We start from the raw sequence: 18,686 nt of genomic DNA on the forward strand, positions 1-18,686 counted from the left end.
GAGCCTTTTCTAATCTTGAGTGAAAATTGAGACTCTAAAGCAGGAAGAGACTTAAACGTGGACTTAGTGTTGTCCACTTTCATGAATATATTTCCCCAACACAGTGGGCATAGTTTCTATTCAAGGACCTTTGAAACAATAAAGTGTGTAAAGATGTAAGGCTTCATCTCTAAGTTGCAAAGGAGATAGTTAGTTAATAGCTGTAACCTTGACTCGTATGAGAAGATACCAGTCTTTAATATGAAGGTGAAAGAATACAAACAAATCTAATCTAAGAAGGCGATGAAGCTGACTTCTGAAGTAACACTGGAGGTACTGACCATTTGAGGGCCCATCCTAAATTAGCCGGGCTACTCCGCAGTCTCAGCACTTTGAGGTAAAGCTGACCCGTGTCAGGCACGTGCACTTGGGAGGCAGCTTAAGGGCTCTGGTGATGGATGTTACCCACCGAACCAGAGGGCGATGCTGTGTTCTAATACCTTCTCTCTTCCTCCCTCTGCAAAATGGTAGATTAACGGCCATTCCACCGCTGACACCACTCCCGTTGTCTGCCTTCCCTGCCTGGAATCCACATAAGCATAAGTTCAGCCATTTTCTGTCAGTACTTTGTTGGACTCTGGTGTCTGAAAAAAACAATTTATATCAATCTTCTTTACGTTATATGGGGTCATGGACGTGCCCCAAACCTTTTCCTGTGTTGATTCTCTACTTTTACGGCTGCCAATCTTAATCTCACACTTGATAACTATCAATAGATTGACTGATTTTTTTTTTGTTTTCTTTTTGGAGGGCGAAGAATAAGCTTTTATTGTTTTTTACTTTTCCCCCATCGTGCCAGTGCAGCATCCATGAATGACATATTTGTGCTTTGAAGTTTTAGGCCTGGAATGTGTTGTGTTTGACTAACACAAACTTCTATAAGTAAAAGGCCAGCTTCAGTTCAGAATGGCAAGCAGACAGCATACTGTATTTCTGTTTTCAGATTAACCTTTTGGCCTATCTGAATGCAAAATGCTCCAATTTAGAAACAATAAAAAAGGGATTTGGGCCAGTGGCTTCAGTAAAGAACTAAACTCAAGATCATTCTGAGAGAAGGCCTAGTTCTGAGTGACCTGGGGAATTTGAAAACTTCTAAGTGTATTAGAAGTGGGGAAAAATGGGGAAATCTAATCACTGAGATATAATAGGAAGGTTAGAAAGATAATGAACATTAGAACACTCCAGACGAAAACAGGCCATTCAGCCCAACAAAGCCCACCAGTCCTATGCACTTATTTCTTCCAAAAAAACCTCAGGTCGAGTTTTGAAAGTCCCTAAAGTCTTACTGTCTTACCACACTACTTGGTCGCTTATTCCAAGTGTCTATCGTTCTTTGTGTAAAGATTGTGGTCATTAAGTTGTTATCCAGTTTTTGAAGGCTCAAGAGCTCACACATGCTGGCTTTTAAAATTTTTGCCTATGTTTTCCTGTTGCAGATGGAAGCTCACGCAGATATTATCTAACTTGTTAGTGCTCTGTGTCAGCGATGGCCTGGGCCAAAGCACCCATGCAGAAGAAGAAGCCATTTGACCAGGGTGGCATGATGAGGGGCACTAGCAAATTGAAAAAAGCAGCACAATGCTTGGAGTGACCTACCACCCCTGCCATCTTCCCTGAAACAAGGGCGTGAAGTGAGCAATTTAATAAAAAAAAAAGGCCAATTTTAATGGCAAAGTGCTGAGAAGGGGACCGGGCACATTTTTTCGAGGACATAATTCCATTTTGACCAAGTAGCATGTGACTTGTCTGGGGTGACAATTCTTCCTGAGCTGCCACTGGTGATGATCTTTTAATTGTATGTTTTAAAATGTTTTTCTTTCACTGCACACTTGTCCTTATAACTTATTGATTTTTGAAGAATCCTAATCTACTTTATGTTACTCAGTGGGAAAAGGATTCTTATTTTAGTTATAAATACTCAAAAAGACTCTAAAAGGAACAGATCAATTGGATTTGGGAAGAACTTACTAAAGCTTTTCTAAAATAAACAAGCTTGACGTCTGTTAACCTTTTCAACATCTCAATGCATGTGAGTGACTACTGTCTGTTTGGTTTTTTTTGGGGCCCTCTGTTTATATACGGGCCTAAGCAGGGGAGGGTTGTTGAGTACCCTCCATAATGTTTGCTCCTCTGCTTCACAGTTTGATATTACAAATTCAGATGTGATTAAAGTGCACATTGCAGACTTTCATTTAAGGGGGATTTGCATACATTTCGGTTGCAATAGTACGTGTATATATATATATATATATATATATATATATATATATATATGTGTGTGTGTGTTCATGTGTATGTATGTATGTATGTGTATATGTATGTATGTGTATATATATATGTGTGTGTGTGTGTGTATATATATATATATATATACACACACATACATACAGTGGAACCTTTAGATACGATCACCTCTGTATATGAGAAATTCAAGATAAGAGGAAAGTATGAGCGAAAAATTCGGATCTAAATACGAGCATTCGCGTAACGAGCGTTATGCGTGACGCGTTTCCCGATCCGCCTCGACTCGGGGATTCACCCAAGCTGACGCTGCCAGCCTGTCAGCTCACTCAGTGTTCCTTGTTCTCCCGTAGCGTGAGGATCTAAGCGTTTGTGCGCTTGTGATTTCATTGTTTCGCTGTAGCAGTTCGCTGTATAAGCGTATTCAAAAATATCGCGGACATGCAGACGGAGAATAGGAGACGATTGCCCAGAGAGAGAGAGAGAGAGAGAGAGACGCGTGTGCGAGCGAGCGAGATAAGGAGAGAGAGACGCGAGCGAGAGAGAACAACCATCAGCTCAGTTATGCTCACATGACAAAGTGACAATACTACTTGTATTGCAAGACATCGCTCGTTTTATCAAGTCAAAATTAATTAAAAAGTTTAGCTCGTCTTGCAAAACACTTGTAAACCAAGTTACAGTACTTGCAAACCGAGGTTCCACTTGTATATATTATTTATCAGTGTTACAGTATTTGTTAGGAAAATTGATTTTTATGTTGATATTTTTGGGGGTGCGGAACGGATTAACTGGATTTCCATTATTTTCAATGGGGAAGTTTGTTCTAGATACGAGAAATTCGCTATAAAAGCTCAGTGCCGGAACGAATTAAACTCGTATCTCGAGGTTCCACTGTGTATGTGTGTACACACACACACATATATATATATATATATATATATATATATATATATATATATATATATATATATATATATATATATATATATATATATATATATATATATATATATAATGTGAAAGACCAGCCTTGACACAGACAGACATGGACTCCAAATCTCCCTAAACACACACCGTGTATTTTCCTTCGCTCACACAGCACAAACACAGTGAATAAATCACCACACTAAACTCAGTCCTTTTCCTTCCTTCAGCCACCTGCCAGCTCCGTCTACTGCCACCTGACTCCGGCTCCTCGAATGGAGTGAAGTGGCCCCTTTTATCCCCGCCCCGGATGTGCTTCTGGTGCTCTGTGAAGGTCTTCTGGCAGCACTTCCTAGTGTGAAGGAAGTGCTTCCCTTGCAGCTAGAAGCACTCTGGGCGTACATGGTTCCTGATTCGGCAGCACTTCCAGGTGTGGCAGAAGTGCTGTTGTCTTTGGCTCAGGAACCATCCAGGTGACCCCTGATGGAATCTAGGGGGGCTGCCTCCTTGCGACCAGGGAAAGATAGTGCCTCTCTCCTGGCCTGTCCATGTTCCAGGTGTCCCAGTGGGGTCCCATTGTGATTATATAACATTACTTCTATTTATTATTTATTTTATGTTCATATATTTTATTTCTATTTATGTTATGTTATTTGTATGTTTTCTTTTATTCTATTGTAAAGCACTTTGGCCATGGGATTTCTATGTTGTTTAAATGTGTTATATAAATAAATTGACATTGACATATAAGGTGGTCCAGATCTAATTATGCAATTTTCATTACGCTATAACTTATTAAGTTTATTACATAGAAAATCACCCGAAAAATCCCGGACCATTGAGAAGTGTGCAAACTGACAACATGAAGAATTGTGTTTGCGCCGAACTGGAATCGTCCCAGCATAAATCAAAGTCATCCAGATGATCTGGATCTGCATAATTAGATCTGGACCACCCTGTGTATATCAATGCCAAACCCCAACCACATTTCAGAGCACCATAATGTTTGGGACATTTGATGTCACAGGGGTTTAATGATTTCAAAAGATACCTCGGCTTACTTGTACCCTTTTGAAGTCTGTAGTTGCCATTGTTCAACATGAGGACAAGAGCTGTGCCAGTTAAAGTCAAGGAAGCCATTATAAGGCTGAGAAGCAAGATTAAAACCATTCAAGACATTGGCTAAACCTTAGAGTGACCAAAATCAACTGTCTGGAATATCATAAAGAAGAAAGAATGCTCTGGTGAGCTCAGTAATCGCAAAGGGACTGGTAGGCCAAGGAAGATCTCCACTGCTGATGACAGAAGAAACCTCACTATGGTCAAGAAAAAGCCTCAAAAGCCTGTCTGACAGATCAGAAACAGTCTTCAGGAAGCTGATGTGGACATGTCAGAGATGACTAACCGCAGAGGACTGTATGAACAGAAATGCAGAGGCCACACTGCAAGATGCATACCACTTGTTAGCTACAAAAACAGGCTGGCTGGATTGCAGTTAGCAAAAAAGGACTTATAAGAGCCTGCAGAGATCTGGGAAAAGGTCTTGTGGACAGAGTAGACAAAGATGAACCTGCATCAGAGTGATGGTAAGAGCAAATGTGGAGACAACAAGGAGCTGCCCAAGATCCAAAGCAGACCACCTCCTCTGTTAGACATGGTGGGGGTGGAGGTGTCATGGTATTGACATATATGGCTGCTGCAGGTACTGTGACACTTCTCTTCGTTGGTGATGGAACTGCTGACTGTACTGACATAATGAATTCTAAGCTGTGCAAAAAAGGCCACAAAGTTGTAAATTTGCAGGCTTCAATAGAAGCGGTATTGCTTTGTTCCAAACGTTATCAAAACTCGACTTTCTTGGAGGAAATAAGTGGATAGGACTGGCGAGCTTTGTTGGGCTGAATGGCCTGTTCTCGTCTAGAGTGTTCTAATGTTATTGTGCCCTGAAATAGGAGGACCATACAGAAAAAATGACTGAAATGTATGCAAATCCTCTTAAATGAACCTTTGCAATGTGCACTTTAATCACGTCTGAATGGTTTGATTTGTAATTTTAAGCTGTGGCACAGAGGGGGAAAAAAAGGAAAAATGTGTCTTTGTCGTAAACCGTATGGAGGGGACTGTATCATCTCCTGGTTGGGCCAAATCAAGTAGAGATAAATAGCCACTTTGCTGATGTTTATGTTATCATGAACAACTGAAACATTTGTTAATGTCTTGTTACGTAACATTATGCAACTGATAGATACATTATAGGCAGTGACTAAATTAAAGTTTTACCTTCTATATCAAATTAAATATTACCATTTCTTGCCCATATTGGCCATTCAGCTAACCGTTTCTTTTGACTGAGAGGATGTTTTTCCAGTTGACTTAATTGTTATCCGAAGGATGCTTTGTCGCATGCACTAATAATAACATTTTGCCTTCTTTTATAGATTTATGGGTCTGTCTGTCCCAAACCTAAGACTGAGGCTTCCTGCTTTTAGGAATTCCAAACTCCCGTCTTCATTTCTTATCACCGTGCATCTAAAACACAAACTACACAGAAACAATATTTGACAGCAAAAAAGATTTGCCCAACTTCAAAAAACAAAGCAAAAGAAATGTACAAATTCTATTTTCTGATATGCATTTTGGTCAGTGTATAATCACATTTTTTAAAAGATCTGTCTGAAAAAAGTCAAGTACAAGCATTATTCTGTATACTTGATTATTTTTGGTGTTATTTTTGTTCACGTTGTGTTAGCCCTGTACAAGTAGGATGATAGTTTTGATCTCTGCTGACCTTATTGTTGGTCAAGTTCTGTCTGACACAGTAGCTTGTGCCAGTACAGCAACTATGGGTGCACACAATGAAGCAAAAACTAAACTTCATGCTGAGCACATGGGATGTTTATGTAGGAACGTCATCACCCTGTGATGCTGAAAATCCGAAAAAGAAAAAGAGAGAGAAACTTCTAGATAACGCACACTTGGCTAATGACCCATCATTTCTTATTGCCCTGGAGGTAAGCATCCTTGTTGCATCAGACCTTTCCCTAGTGGTTTAGAGGTACAAACGACATGTTACTCATGTTTGGCCCCTGAACTGTGTGATTTCAAATGGAGTGATAAGCATTTTTGAGCCCCAAATTAAAATTCTCTCTTAGAAGCCAAACAAAATACTAGTTTGTGTAGTATAAAAAAATGGCTTGGCATTTAACTCGAAATGTTATTCGAAGCCATGATTTACGGTGTAATTGTGGGGCTGAACAACTCCCCGTGCTTGTTTTATCCATACTTTTCTGTCGTAATCTGTCAGGTAGGCCGTCTCTAACAGCATTTGTTAAACACTTCGTGAACCCCAAAAATGTCCATGCGGACAACAACTGAGCGTTCCAGCCTTCGGGGTGGTCTGTGTAAACAATCCTACCTTGAATCACGGCAGGCTCGAAGAGACAAAATGAATTTTTGGCTGTGTCAGTTGATTCGGTTTTCAAACATTTCATCAATGAGCATGTCGTCTCCTAAAATGATAGCACTTTAAAGAAACATTTTGCCATGTTGGGTTGTGCACTTTTTGTGTAAAAGGCAATTTTAGGCAGCAACATTTTTATACCTCTTAGGTCAACATTGCCCGCTTTTGGGGAAGGCTGTGGTACATATGATGAGTTACTGTGACATACCAACTGAAACTCTACCTGGGAAGAATTTTCTTAATGGATAGGTGAGGCTATCAAGGGTAGACCAAGGACAACATGAGATTCCGACAGAGGTTTGCCCACCTCCCGTGTGCCCAAATCTTCCCGAAGACCACTAAAATACTCTTGCGCAGCCTGAGTCATCACAACGATTGAACATCTTGGTGCGTCAGACTAGTTTTGGTGTTACATACATCACGTTTCATCTACCGTGACATCGTCAGTGTGGCTCGTTTGGACTGTTTTGCAAATCCCACCTTCATGAATGGACATTATTAGTGTACAACAGTCTTTAGGCAGGTTGGTACTGAGGATATCTCATTTCCCACCTTCACCACATTACATGCATCCCCCACCCCACTTTTATTTTCTTATATTAATATTCTTTTTTTTTTGCGTAATACATGGAATGCTTATTTTTCTTCATAATCCAGCTGGTACTTCTTGTACCTTTTGATTTGTCTGAAGTAGACACAATAATTTTGGCCTTCATTTAATAAGTAAGAAATATAATCATAAAGCATTCATCTACATGCAGTTCTTTACCTTTTCCCTCTTATTTTATATTTCATAGTGGTGTATCACTTTTAGAGTTCCAGTTCCCGGACTCCACAACTCTTTAGAAATGTTTACACTCCCAATGCAGGACTTCAAAAATGTTGTAGGGCGTTAGGACTGCAGCTGTTTTTCCTCTTTTCAACAACAAAATCCTTCTTGTTTTGGTCGTCCAAATCAAAGACTCCTTAGCAGCGGTCATCCTCATCCGTATCAGCAAAAAGCTCACAGCCGGCCACGGAGCTGGATTGGGCCAGGCGGTTTCGGAAATGCCCGTTTGGGACTTGCCAACTGTGTCTGAGAGGAGGAGCAGAGCTGATGGTGTTTGAACGTCCAAAACTTGATGCCACTGCAGCCTCAAAGGTCAGGGTCTCCTCTGTTCCAGCTGAGTCTGGGCTGTTGTAGTCCTCATGAAGAGGCAGGTAAGGCTCTGAGATGTAGCGATGAGGGGTAGAGCGATGGCTGGAACTTTGCCCTGACAGGGCGGTCTCATTCCACGACTGGTCACCTGACTCTGCTGTATCTTCTGAATCTCTGGTCCTTGGGGTGTTTCCATTTGCTGGAGGAGAGGTGTTTGTGGAGCGGCGCACAAGTGGAGAATACGAGATGTGGGGCCGTGGTTTAGAGGGGGTCTGTGGCAGCTGTCGTCGTCCACGCAGTGGAGTGCTGCTTTCCGAAGTTGAATGGACTGGGCTGTCTGAACTGTTGCCCTACAAAGAGAAATTACAACACACAATGTAAGCATATGGAGTCTGCAAATGAACACTGTGATCTGGATCTGTGGAATCCAGTCGAATGTTTTCTGTCTTATCACTGAATCTTTGGGTGGAGCCATTAGGATTGTGTGTTAGGTTAGGTTAGGTTAGGGTTACACTTCCCAATTCACGTTGAAGGGGAATATCAGTCGTTTGGGCCTTAGGGCTCATTAAACTCTTAACACTTACCAGGGCATCTGCACACATTTTAATATGTTGAATCTCTTTTAAGAAATTTGATTTTTATGTGGTTACCTGAGAATCATACCAGTCATTAATAGTGAGTCAAAATGTAACCAAAACTGGGAGGAAAGCCAAATAAAAATGGTGAAAATTAGCAGCAGAGGAGACATCTCTCTATTATAATAAAAAAAATCCTGAGACGAGACTTTTTAGCCTGGGACGAGATGTGACTTTCTCAGAGAGACACTTTCAGTTCTCGTGAGACGAGACTTTGTGCCAAGAGGTTTAACAACTCCCGGGACTGGAAATAAAAGACAAAGAGTAGATGACAAAATAGAACGTCGTAAAGAATTCAAAATCATTGGCACGATACACATGCAGAGCAGGTTAAAGATAATGGAAGTACTAAAATTCGAAAGTCTCAAGAAAATGATAGTAAAGATTGCATCAGTGCAAACAAATGGAAATTATTACTTGGTGAAATAACAGAACAGCAAAAAGAGATTGAATATATTGTTTGGATTTAAAGTTTAAGTCAGAGACTTGTAGATTGTCAAATTTGTGTTGCTATCAGGGAAAGTAGTGTTTCTTCCCAATGAAGAGATTTGCAAGGGCTATGTGACAAAGTCCTAAATATGACCGCTTTAACAGACCTGCCATTGCTTTGTTCCAAACATGATGGTTCCCTGAAATGGGGGGTCAGTGTAGAAAAAGTGCCGTGTGACCAAAATGTCTTCAAATCCCCGTCAATGAAAGTCTGTAATGTGCACTTTAATCCCGCCGAAATTGTTTGATTTATAATTTTAAACTTTGGAGCAGAGGGAGAAATCAAGGAAAAAGATGTGTCTGTCTAAAACATTATGGCGGGGGGACACTGTATTTAATCTGCAATGTCTCAGTAATCTGGACTCCAAGTTGCTGTAACTCACATGGGTTTTGACACTCCTCATATCTTACAGAATACTTCTTTTCCAAATTTAACTTTATTAGGGGCCTGCATTTCATGTTGTACATTCACACATTTTGAGATTGGAAGCCATCTTGTCTGGCCCAAAACCTATGCTGTGTAGTGACTTCAAATCTATGAATATTAATACCTGACGTTGTGGGCTGGGAGATCCTCCTTCACTGGGGGATCTTGACTGCTGGCGCTCCCTGGACCGATGAGATCTCTGTGGGCTGCGCTCTTCTGAGTTACAGCGAGACACGTCTGGGGACAGAAGATGCTTCCTTTCTTTAGACCGTCCTCTTTCCCGGTCTCCAGCCTGGTGGTGGTCAGGCTTTAAACCTAAAAATTAAAAAAAAAGTAGTAGCCAGTTTAACACACAATTCTTGCCAGAACCATGAATGATGACATCTTGTCCACGCTACACATTCTCCTGCACTTTAACACAATGCTGTTTTAAAATGAGATTTTTAGATAAACTTTGTTTGATTGCTTTGTGGCATTGCTTCACCCACTGCTCCTAACTTAGACAGATGCTTTCAGCTGGTGGGTGAACTTTTTTCCCCAGGTGATAACTTGTCTGCCTACTCTCCGAACTTAAAATTCAGGGATGCAAGTACACCCAAAAAACATTAAGAACAATAATGTTAAAACTTCTATAGCAGTGTTTGTTAAACTATGGGGGCATAACGTCGATAATTGGGTCACACAGAGTCATGAATTTTAATTGTTCTGATGAAAAAAGGGGTGCGAACGGTTTGCAGGAAGTGTTGCGATGGGCCGCCGCTTGCACGGTTTTGACAAACTCCAAAGACCGCGATTGGTGGCGAGTCTCCCAGGGGGCACCCTTCCCCACCGGCTCACGAATGACATTGATTTGCCAAAGGGGAAGGTTGATGATCATGGGTGATTTTCCATGGGGAGATGACTGACCGGGATTCACCAAGAGGTGAATCAGTTTGAGTAGAGTTCTGATGGTCCCAAACATCTTCCATTTCAAAATTTTTGAGGCCAACGTGCCTCTAGGATACAACCAAAGATTTAGAAATGGCTTGGTATTCCTGACATACAGTGTGAATTATGGGCCCTTCTATGCACAGGTACACAAATGTCTTTCTTAACGATGTACAATCAGTTTATTTTGCCACCGGTGGACTCCAATCATGTTCTAGAAACATCTCAAGGACAATGAAAGCAAACGGGAGGCACCAAATTTTAAAATTCCAGACAAAGGGTCTTCTTAATTATATGAATTAGAGATTTCAGTTTTTGATTTATGAAAATCTTTTTGAAAACACCTTCACTTTGTCATTATGGGTTATTGAGTTTAGATCAATGACCAAACATGTCACATTTTTTTAATTTAAAATGAAATGTACATCACAATAGCATGCGCAGAAGGTGAGGTGTTTGGAAGACGCCCAGAATCTCCTGGATCTGCCCGTCATGGATTTATTATGCAATATCAGCCTATGGACTCTAAAATTGACAGTTCAGGCACCGACTCCCATGATGACCTCAAGAGGCAAGAGTAGGAAATATAGAAGGGCTGTTTAAAAAAACGGAGACCATTCCACCCCTACAAGATGACACAGTCCTTCTCATTTTTGAGCCATTTCAGAATGTTATGGTGTTGAAGCCATTACTCTAGTTAGATTGGATTAGATAAACTTTATTGATCACATGTGGAAATTTATAGTGAGGGGTTAAGGTTAGGGTTAGTGTTCAAATGAGACCAGATAAAGTGGAGGGAAAGGGGAAATGCCATTTTGTTTTTGATTGGCCAAGTATTAGATGATCACATGTGATCATTTAACAAGTGTTTCCAGTTTTGTCAGTTTATTTGCTTTTGTGCATAATTTATTCCATTGGTGTTATTCTTCTGCTTTTTCCAATCTTTCACTGTTCTGAAATTTTTGGCAGCCATGTGTTTTATTTTAAAACTTACATGGCAGCAATGATTGAAAGACTTTATTAGAAAGTCAACTTTGAAAGCATTGTCACACACATGTGAATAGGAGGCAGCTGAAGGGCTTAACGACTGGTAGTAACATATAGGATCTGCTCAGGGGACGGCGGGATGCACTGACACTTTTTCTAAATCTCCTGCAGATCTTTCCCGGGAAATCCCACCAGGGGCCACTACATCAACAGGGGGCACATTTCTGGTCCTGGCCTCGAGGACGCCATCATTTCCAGTCCCCTCCCCGAGGATGACGTAATTTCCTCCAGACTCCCTATAAAACCTCACTCCCTTCCTCTGGACTTTAGTTCCGTTTTGGAATGTCTTGAAAACACTACTCGCTCTAATTTTTTTTTAACTTTTGCGGCCAGGAACACATTATACGGGTGGCTGCCCTAAACCTTTGCAATGTCTGGTGTCCTTCCTTATTACAGCATGCATGAGCTGAGTTAGAAAATCTTGATTAACTCTTTATTGATTATAATTATGCAAAGCTGACAGGTGGCATGGTGCTGTGAAGACATGGGTCACACCGAGTCAGGGGTGCGAACTGGACTTGCATTCTCTTGGGTCTTTTAGTCTAAAACTTAGAAATAGGCCACCCTGCTTAAAGCAAAACTGATAAGTCGTAATAAGACTTTTCCCATGATGCCCTTTTTGGCAGAGATTCATCATAAGACTTTCTATTCACCGTGTTGCATTTTTACTTAAAGTCGTTTGAGCCTTTGAGTGCACTTTCCTAAGCTGTTTCCCTTAGATACCCAACATCTCACTAAGTTTATAATGATGGAACCTTTTTGGGTAGTGAAAATTGAGATTACACATCTATGGCTGGAATTCCAACAACCTTATCTGTCCTGGAGCTCCATCATAATAATTCAGGCCTCTATTTAGGAGTAAGATTATTTAAACACAGAAAGAAGATATAGACCGAGAGCAGGCCAGCAGATACCAGGTGCCCGGTAGCTCCTCCGTCGTTGTCTGTAGAACTCGTCTGGGCCAGCCCTCTCCAGGGAGTACTCCTCCAGCCACAGGCCATTGACCCGCTGATCCCCAATGGTGGAGAAGGAGCGTTTCATCAGACCACTGTCTGTGACCACCTGTTAGAAAAATAAATGCTGGTCAGTGGATGCTTCGTTTCATTCTATTAGAGGAAGTCTCCTATAGGGGAAATCAGAAGTTTTGTTTTTTTTTTTTTTTAATATTTTTGACCCTTCAGTGTTGCATTGAAGGAAGTGGGGTCTGTAAGTTGAAGTATCAATAAACAGATAGATCAGACAATTGTTTAAAACTGCTCTTTGTCTACACTGGCTACACCTTCCACTGTGACCAGTGGTTTAAGAGAATGTTTGATCACTGAACATTGACACAAAAGCATGAAGAACAAATAACAAAGTCATCTGTGAAGGACCGACAATTGAAGGACAAATAACAAAGCCATTTGTGGTTACCCAAACATTAGTAAATAGCAAATGTGAAGGACTGACAACTGAATACATGTGGAATGAGCTCCAAGCCTCGCAAGAACAATCCGGTAAGCCACTGGAAACATTATGCAACTTTCAAGCGACTGTGACATCACCGTAGAAGTGGACTGTAGACCAATGGTAAAATGTTAAACCCCAACTGATGATTGGCTTGGCTGGATGTAGCTTTTAACTATAGGTACCCATCTTAGTGTGGTGCCCCAAAGAAGGGGAAATGCTCAGCCTTAACACCTGAAGCTAAGCATGTCTGTCCAGTACTTGGATGGGAGACCATTTAGGAAAAGCTTGGGTTTCTGCTGGAAGTGGTGTTGGAGTTGGGTCACTTACCCTTTGGTCTCTGTGTGGGCCTCATTGCTGTTAAAATGGCTGAGACATAAAACCGATGTCTTGACTCTTTATGGTCATTAAAAGATCCTTGGGCATCCTTCGTAAAGACCAGAGTTTTTGCCAAAGTCCAGGCTAAATTGTTCACCATGGCCCACTCATTCTGGCCCCCTAATCATCCCCAATCTCTTAATTGGCTGTCTCTCTCACCTCTTCACCGCCTAAGAGCTGGCCAAAAATGGATGCCATTGCATCATCCAGGTGGATGCTGCACATTGGTGGTGGTTGAAATGGCTCCCCACATTTTCTGTAAAAAGCATTAAGTAGTTTGAAAAGTGCTATATAAACATTAATAATGAAGATATTAATAATTCCCTCAGTTCACCACTAAAATTAAAAATCAAACTTATCTGCATGTTAATGGATTTCTGAATAAAAGCCACAAAGCAGGAGATAAACACAAGATTACTGAAAAATAGCCCACAAATGTTTATTTTAAAATGGTGGATGTCTTCTTCAGTGAGATCTTTACAAAAAACGCTAAACAGGCAGCCTGAAAAGTCGCGCCATCAGCTGTTGCGTTCTTGGAACATTAATGTTGGGACAAATTTTAAACTGTACAGACACAGTCATTGCTTAATTACTCAAGTGAAACGTACAACAGTTCTCCTGAAAGCAGCTCATGCTTGTGTGGGGTTTGCCTTACAGTTTGATTCTGGGAACACCCTTTATTTTGGCATCACTTTATGTTCGTTTTCTGAGCCACCGTACTTGCACTGTAATTAGTCATTTTGTTCTAGTTACTATGTAACTGGAGTCAGTACATAATCAGGTGTGTGTACAGCTGAAGTGAGATATTTACATACACTTAGGGGGAATTTTTTAAAATTAAATTTATAACCCCTCCAACATATTCTGTACTGACAAACTGTAAATTTGGCATATTGTTTAAGACATCTACTTTGTGCAGGGCAAAATGACACCTTTTATTGGCTAACTAGAACGACTACAGTAGGCAAGCTTTCGAGGCAACTCGGGACCCTTCTTCAGGTGAGATGTAAAAATCAATGATTATAGCGCCCTAGTAGTGCGGAAGTCATTTTTTGAACAACTAGGGGGCTCCGCCCCCTTCTTGCTCCACTTGTCCACCCCCGGGTTTGGTTAACCGGATATATAATTTAAAGAGATTGTGTGTGTTCTTATGGGAATTGTTACATACTCCTTTGATTTTTCCATGTTGCATCGCTTCTCCGTGATCATAAATATACACCTGTCCGAATTGTGGTTTCTTTGAAATTAAACTTGTCGTAGCTTTAATTGTTGCGGGACCGCAGATCCTCATAGCATATGGTCCATTATTGTGTAAATCTACGTTTTGAGCATTGAATGATGCGATCGTGAAACGTTTATTGTAGACTCAGATATTTTGCCTGTAGTGTTTGTGGATTTCACTTTCACCAAACAACAAATCTTTTAATTCTCGTGGATAGGCCTCTTCATTTGGAGGCAACACTACTTTTTCCCTAATGGCAAATCGGATTTGACGATCTACAAGTCTCCGACTTAAACTTTAAAGCGTTACAATATCTACATACTTCTGACATATCACCTATGTCCATATACTCTTTCTCTTTTTGCTGTTCCGTTATTTCACCGAGTAATAATTTCCGTTTGTTTGTGCTAATGTGATCTTTCCTGTCAGTTTTTTGATACTTTCAAATTTTAATACTTTCGTATTCTTTAACTTGCGCTGCGCCTGTGTATCGCGCCAACCTTTTTGAACGTCTTTATGAAGTCTTTTATTTCTCACCCCGATTTGACCTACGAGGTTTTCAATTCCACTTGGTCCAGGCTGATTACTACTTTCCTTATTTTCTAAATTTGCACATAGATTATTATCGTTCTTTTTTGCCTTCTTTTCTCTCCAACGCTTTTGTGCCTCTTTTTGACACGCTGCTCTTTCTTCTTCACTTAGTCGTTGACATGCCACCTAAAACGTATCAAATTTTTAAGAGCTGGGAGCACATGAAATGTGTCTGCCTAAAGCATTCCAGCCACTGCAAGAGTAGATGTCCGTCATCTTGTTTTAAATTGTTTTTAAGTAGGGCACGACATGCAAAAGTCACCGTCTCACGGGTCTTGCTTCCAAAGGCTGTAAAATCTAATCTTGCGGGACGTCAAAATGTGTTTCCATGAAGATCGCATCTCGACCCAAGATTTATTTTATTGTAATAGAGAGATGTTAACAGACAGAGTATTTCACTTTGTATTGACTATATCACAAATCCAGTTGTTAATATTTAATAGCATTGCCTTTAAATTATTTAACTTCAGGCAAATGTTTTGGGCAGCCATTCACAAGCTTTTTACAATACAGTAAGCTGCTGAAATTTTGGCCTATTCTTCCAGACCTGAACTGGTGAGACTGGGACAGGTTCATAGGCCTCCTTGCTTGCACACACTTTTTTTCAGTTCTGCCCACAAACTTTCAATCGGATTGAGGTCAGGGCTTTGTGATGGGCACTCCGATACCTTGACCATGTTGTCCTTAAGCCATTTTAGCCATAACTTTAGAGGTCTGCTTGGGGTAGTTGTCCATTTGGAAGACCCTATTGTGGCTGAGCTTCACCTTCCTTGCTGAGCTCCTGAGATGTTGCTGCAGTATATCTAACATAATTTTCCCTCCTCATGATGCCATCTGTTTTCTGAAGTGTGCCTGTCCCCCCTCCAGCAAAGCACCCCCACATCATGATATTCCCACAGCCATGCTTGATGTTTGGGATGGTGTTCTTTGGCATGCAAGCCTCACCCTTTTTCCTCCAAACATAACAATGGTCCTGTTTTGTCTTGATAGACTAATATTTTACTCTTCTTTCCCCTTTTGTATTATCAATATGTAGCCTTTGTCAGAAAGCCTCAAATCTCCCAACCTTGGCACTGTTTATAAGGTATTGTACCATATAACTTCTCCCCAGCTTCCCTTCTACATTTATAACCTCAGGCAATTAGGTGTAGCAAAAGACAAGCAGGAGTTAAGTTGCAATTTAAATAATGTATTATTGATAATATTAATGAATAATAACTATATGCAAAGTACATTTGAATATTGGCAACCATACAACCTGATAAATGTTGATGAGTAGTTTCAGGCAGCACAAGACTTGTTAGTTACTTAAAATGTCCCTAGTTAAGGCATCATTTGTGGTCAGCTTTCATCAGAACGGGCCGCATGCCTGTCTCAATATGGCTGCCCAGCTGTGCTCTTCATTGTGTTATCCTTTTCAGTTTATGGTGTGAAATGGACTTTCATCAGTTTAGTAAAAGAGAGAGCGGTTTTGGGGTAATGCAAGCAAATTTATAGATTTTCTGTCAAACCCCTAGAGCCAATAGGGTGCCATGGTACTTAAAGGCTTTTGATACAAGCCAGTTCCGAACAGCCATACTTCAGACCAATGGGGGGAACAGAATACCCTCCAAATCATGTGATAAGGTAAAGCTTGGCAGTTGGGCAGCCTGGCTTTCCTGTGGGGGTTGACTGAGAGACTTCAGCAAATAAATATTAGACAAACTTGTTTGAGGTGCTTCACCCAACCCTGTTGTAAAATTCATTTTCCAGACTCAGTCCTAGGGGGTTAAACATGAATGCTTCTCACTATTGTAACACTAATATTATATTGCTTTACCTCGGTTACAAATAAAGATATACAAAATATTTATCAACTTGTATGCAAAATTTCACATCTCAACAGGTCCTTATGGCCAAGCTGTTCAATCTTGGATTCTTCAGACCAGAGGGCATTCCTACAGAAGGTGCGATCTTTGTCCCCATGTGCCATTGCAGACTGCAGTTTGTCTTTTTTATGGTGGCTTTTTAGCGGTGGCGCTTTCCTCGCTGAGTAGCCTTTCAGGTTATGTCAATGTAGGATTTGCTTTACTGTGAACATACATACTTATCTACCTGTTTCCTCCAGCAAGGTTCTTCACTGTTGTTCTGGGATTGCTTTGCACTTTTCGTGCAAAAGTTATGTTCTTCTCTAGGAGACAAAATCCGTCTCCTTCCTAAGCGGCGTGACGGCTGTGCGCTTCCATGGTGTTTATGCTCGCATATTATTGTTTGTACAGATGAACATGGAACCTTTAGGCATTTGGAAATTGTTCCCAAGGGTGAACCAGCTTTGCTGAGGTCCACAATTTTTGTCTTGGCTGATTTTGTTTGATTTTCCCATTATGTTAAGCAAAGAGGCAGTGAGCTTGATGGCAGACCTTAACATACATCCACATGTTGAATCCATTTAGGCTAATTGGCCATCAGAAGCTAATTGTCTCTTTGCCTAAAGCAGGGGTCCTCAGTCACAGTCCTGGAGGGCCGCAGTGGCTGCAGGTTTTTATTCCAACTAGTTTCCTAATTAGAAAGCAATCCATGCTGATAATGAAACTTGGTATTGAACTATTTAGCTTGTTAATGCTTGCATTCATCCAAGAGCAATTTTAATTGCACTGTAGAGTTTCCTTCTATGTTTTGTGGACCAGAATAGATTTAAACTTAATGGTCCTTCCAGTTCCCCTCTCATTCATTTTTTATCACATATCCTTCCTTCATGGTAAGCACATTAGCTGGAGAGCTGCTGGTTTATTGGTTCTCTGCATCTCATTATTAACTAACTAGCAAAATACCTGCGCTTCGCAGTGGCAAAGTACTGCCTTAAAATTTTTATTAAGAAGAAAATTAAACCTTTTTAAACTGAGGGAAAATATCCCAATAATTATTTGTTAAGGATCTCTTTGTATACCACATTGTGAGTTCGGCCCTCCGGTTGTAATATGACCAAGCTGTGTGCTGAGCTTACTCTTGATCATGCAAATACAGTTGGCCATGTGAACAGTAATCTTGTCTCAAATCTCACAGCTTGGATTGCTGCTGTCATAATCGGTTTGAGTTTCATGGTTTGTTTCCGTTACGACAGTATTTGTAGGACTTGTTGTGTTGAAGTGACATTCGGCATCTGTCAAGCGTTGTAAGCATACAACCGGTTTCATCGATAACTTCACATCCAGCTTTTGAGAGTTTAAACATTCATAAACATCAAAGTGTCCACTACTGAAATCGTCACCTGTGAGTCTAAGATGTTTAAGAGGCATTGGCGGTTGTCGAAAGGTGTATAATATTTGGCCATTTTGGTACACTTGAAAGCGACAACTGAACAATTCAGCGGCAGCCATCAACTCACATGCAGAACCATAGGTGAAGGTCTTAAGCATTTCACTCTTCTAGTGCTTCTGTGTAGTCTAATTATCTCCTGTACCGTCATCAGTCCACACCTTGAACCTGTGCCAGTCATTCAATACATAAGACACAATGTTCCTCTTTATATCAAGAGTGAAACTGATATGGCCGTGCAATATGTAACAAAGAGAATGGAAAAGGCAGGTGCCATCTCCGGGCATGGAAACCACTCGGTAAGTGACAGTTCTTTGATCGATGGTGATCACCTCGATAGACATGTTAATGCGGTGCGGTTCGAATGATAAAGGAAATGGGTACCTGAACAATGTAAAGTAAGTCTAAAATACCTACACAATAAC

General features: G+C 40.7%; 1 protein-coding gene across 10 annotated transcripts in view; it reads right to left on the minus strand.

Moving 5' to 3' along the window:
• Positions 1–4,514: 4,514 nt before the first annotated feature.
• The window catches only part of LOC120537999 (voltage-dependent R-type calcium channel subunit alpha-1E), a 368,732-nt gene continuing 354,560 nt past the window's right edge, over positions 4,515–18,686 (minus strand). For all 10 annotated transcript variants that reach the window (XM_039767331.1, XM_039767338.1, XM_039767337.1 and 7 more), the window contains 3 exons: positions 12,245–12,392; positions 9,481–9,671; positions 4,515–8,155 (listed from right to left, as the gene is read on the minus strand). In XM_039767331.1, the coding sequence (XP_039623265.1) occupies positions 7,634–8,155; positions 9,481–9,671; positions 12,245–12,392 (861 nt within the window). In that variant the 3' untranslated portion in view covers positions 4,515–7,633. The remainder of the gene's footprint in view (positions 8,156–9,480; positions 9,672–12,244; positions 12,393–18,686) is intronic.

This window comes from Polypterus senegalus, chromosome 10, assembly GCF_016835505.1.
Source record: "Polypterus senegalus isolate Bchr_013 chromosome 10, ASM1683550v1, whole genome shotgun sequence".
NCBI classification, from domain to species: Eukaryota; Metazoa; Chordata; class Cladistia; order Polypteriformes; family Polypteridae; genus Polypterus; species Polypterus senegalus.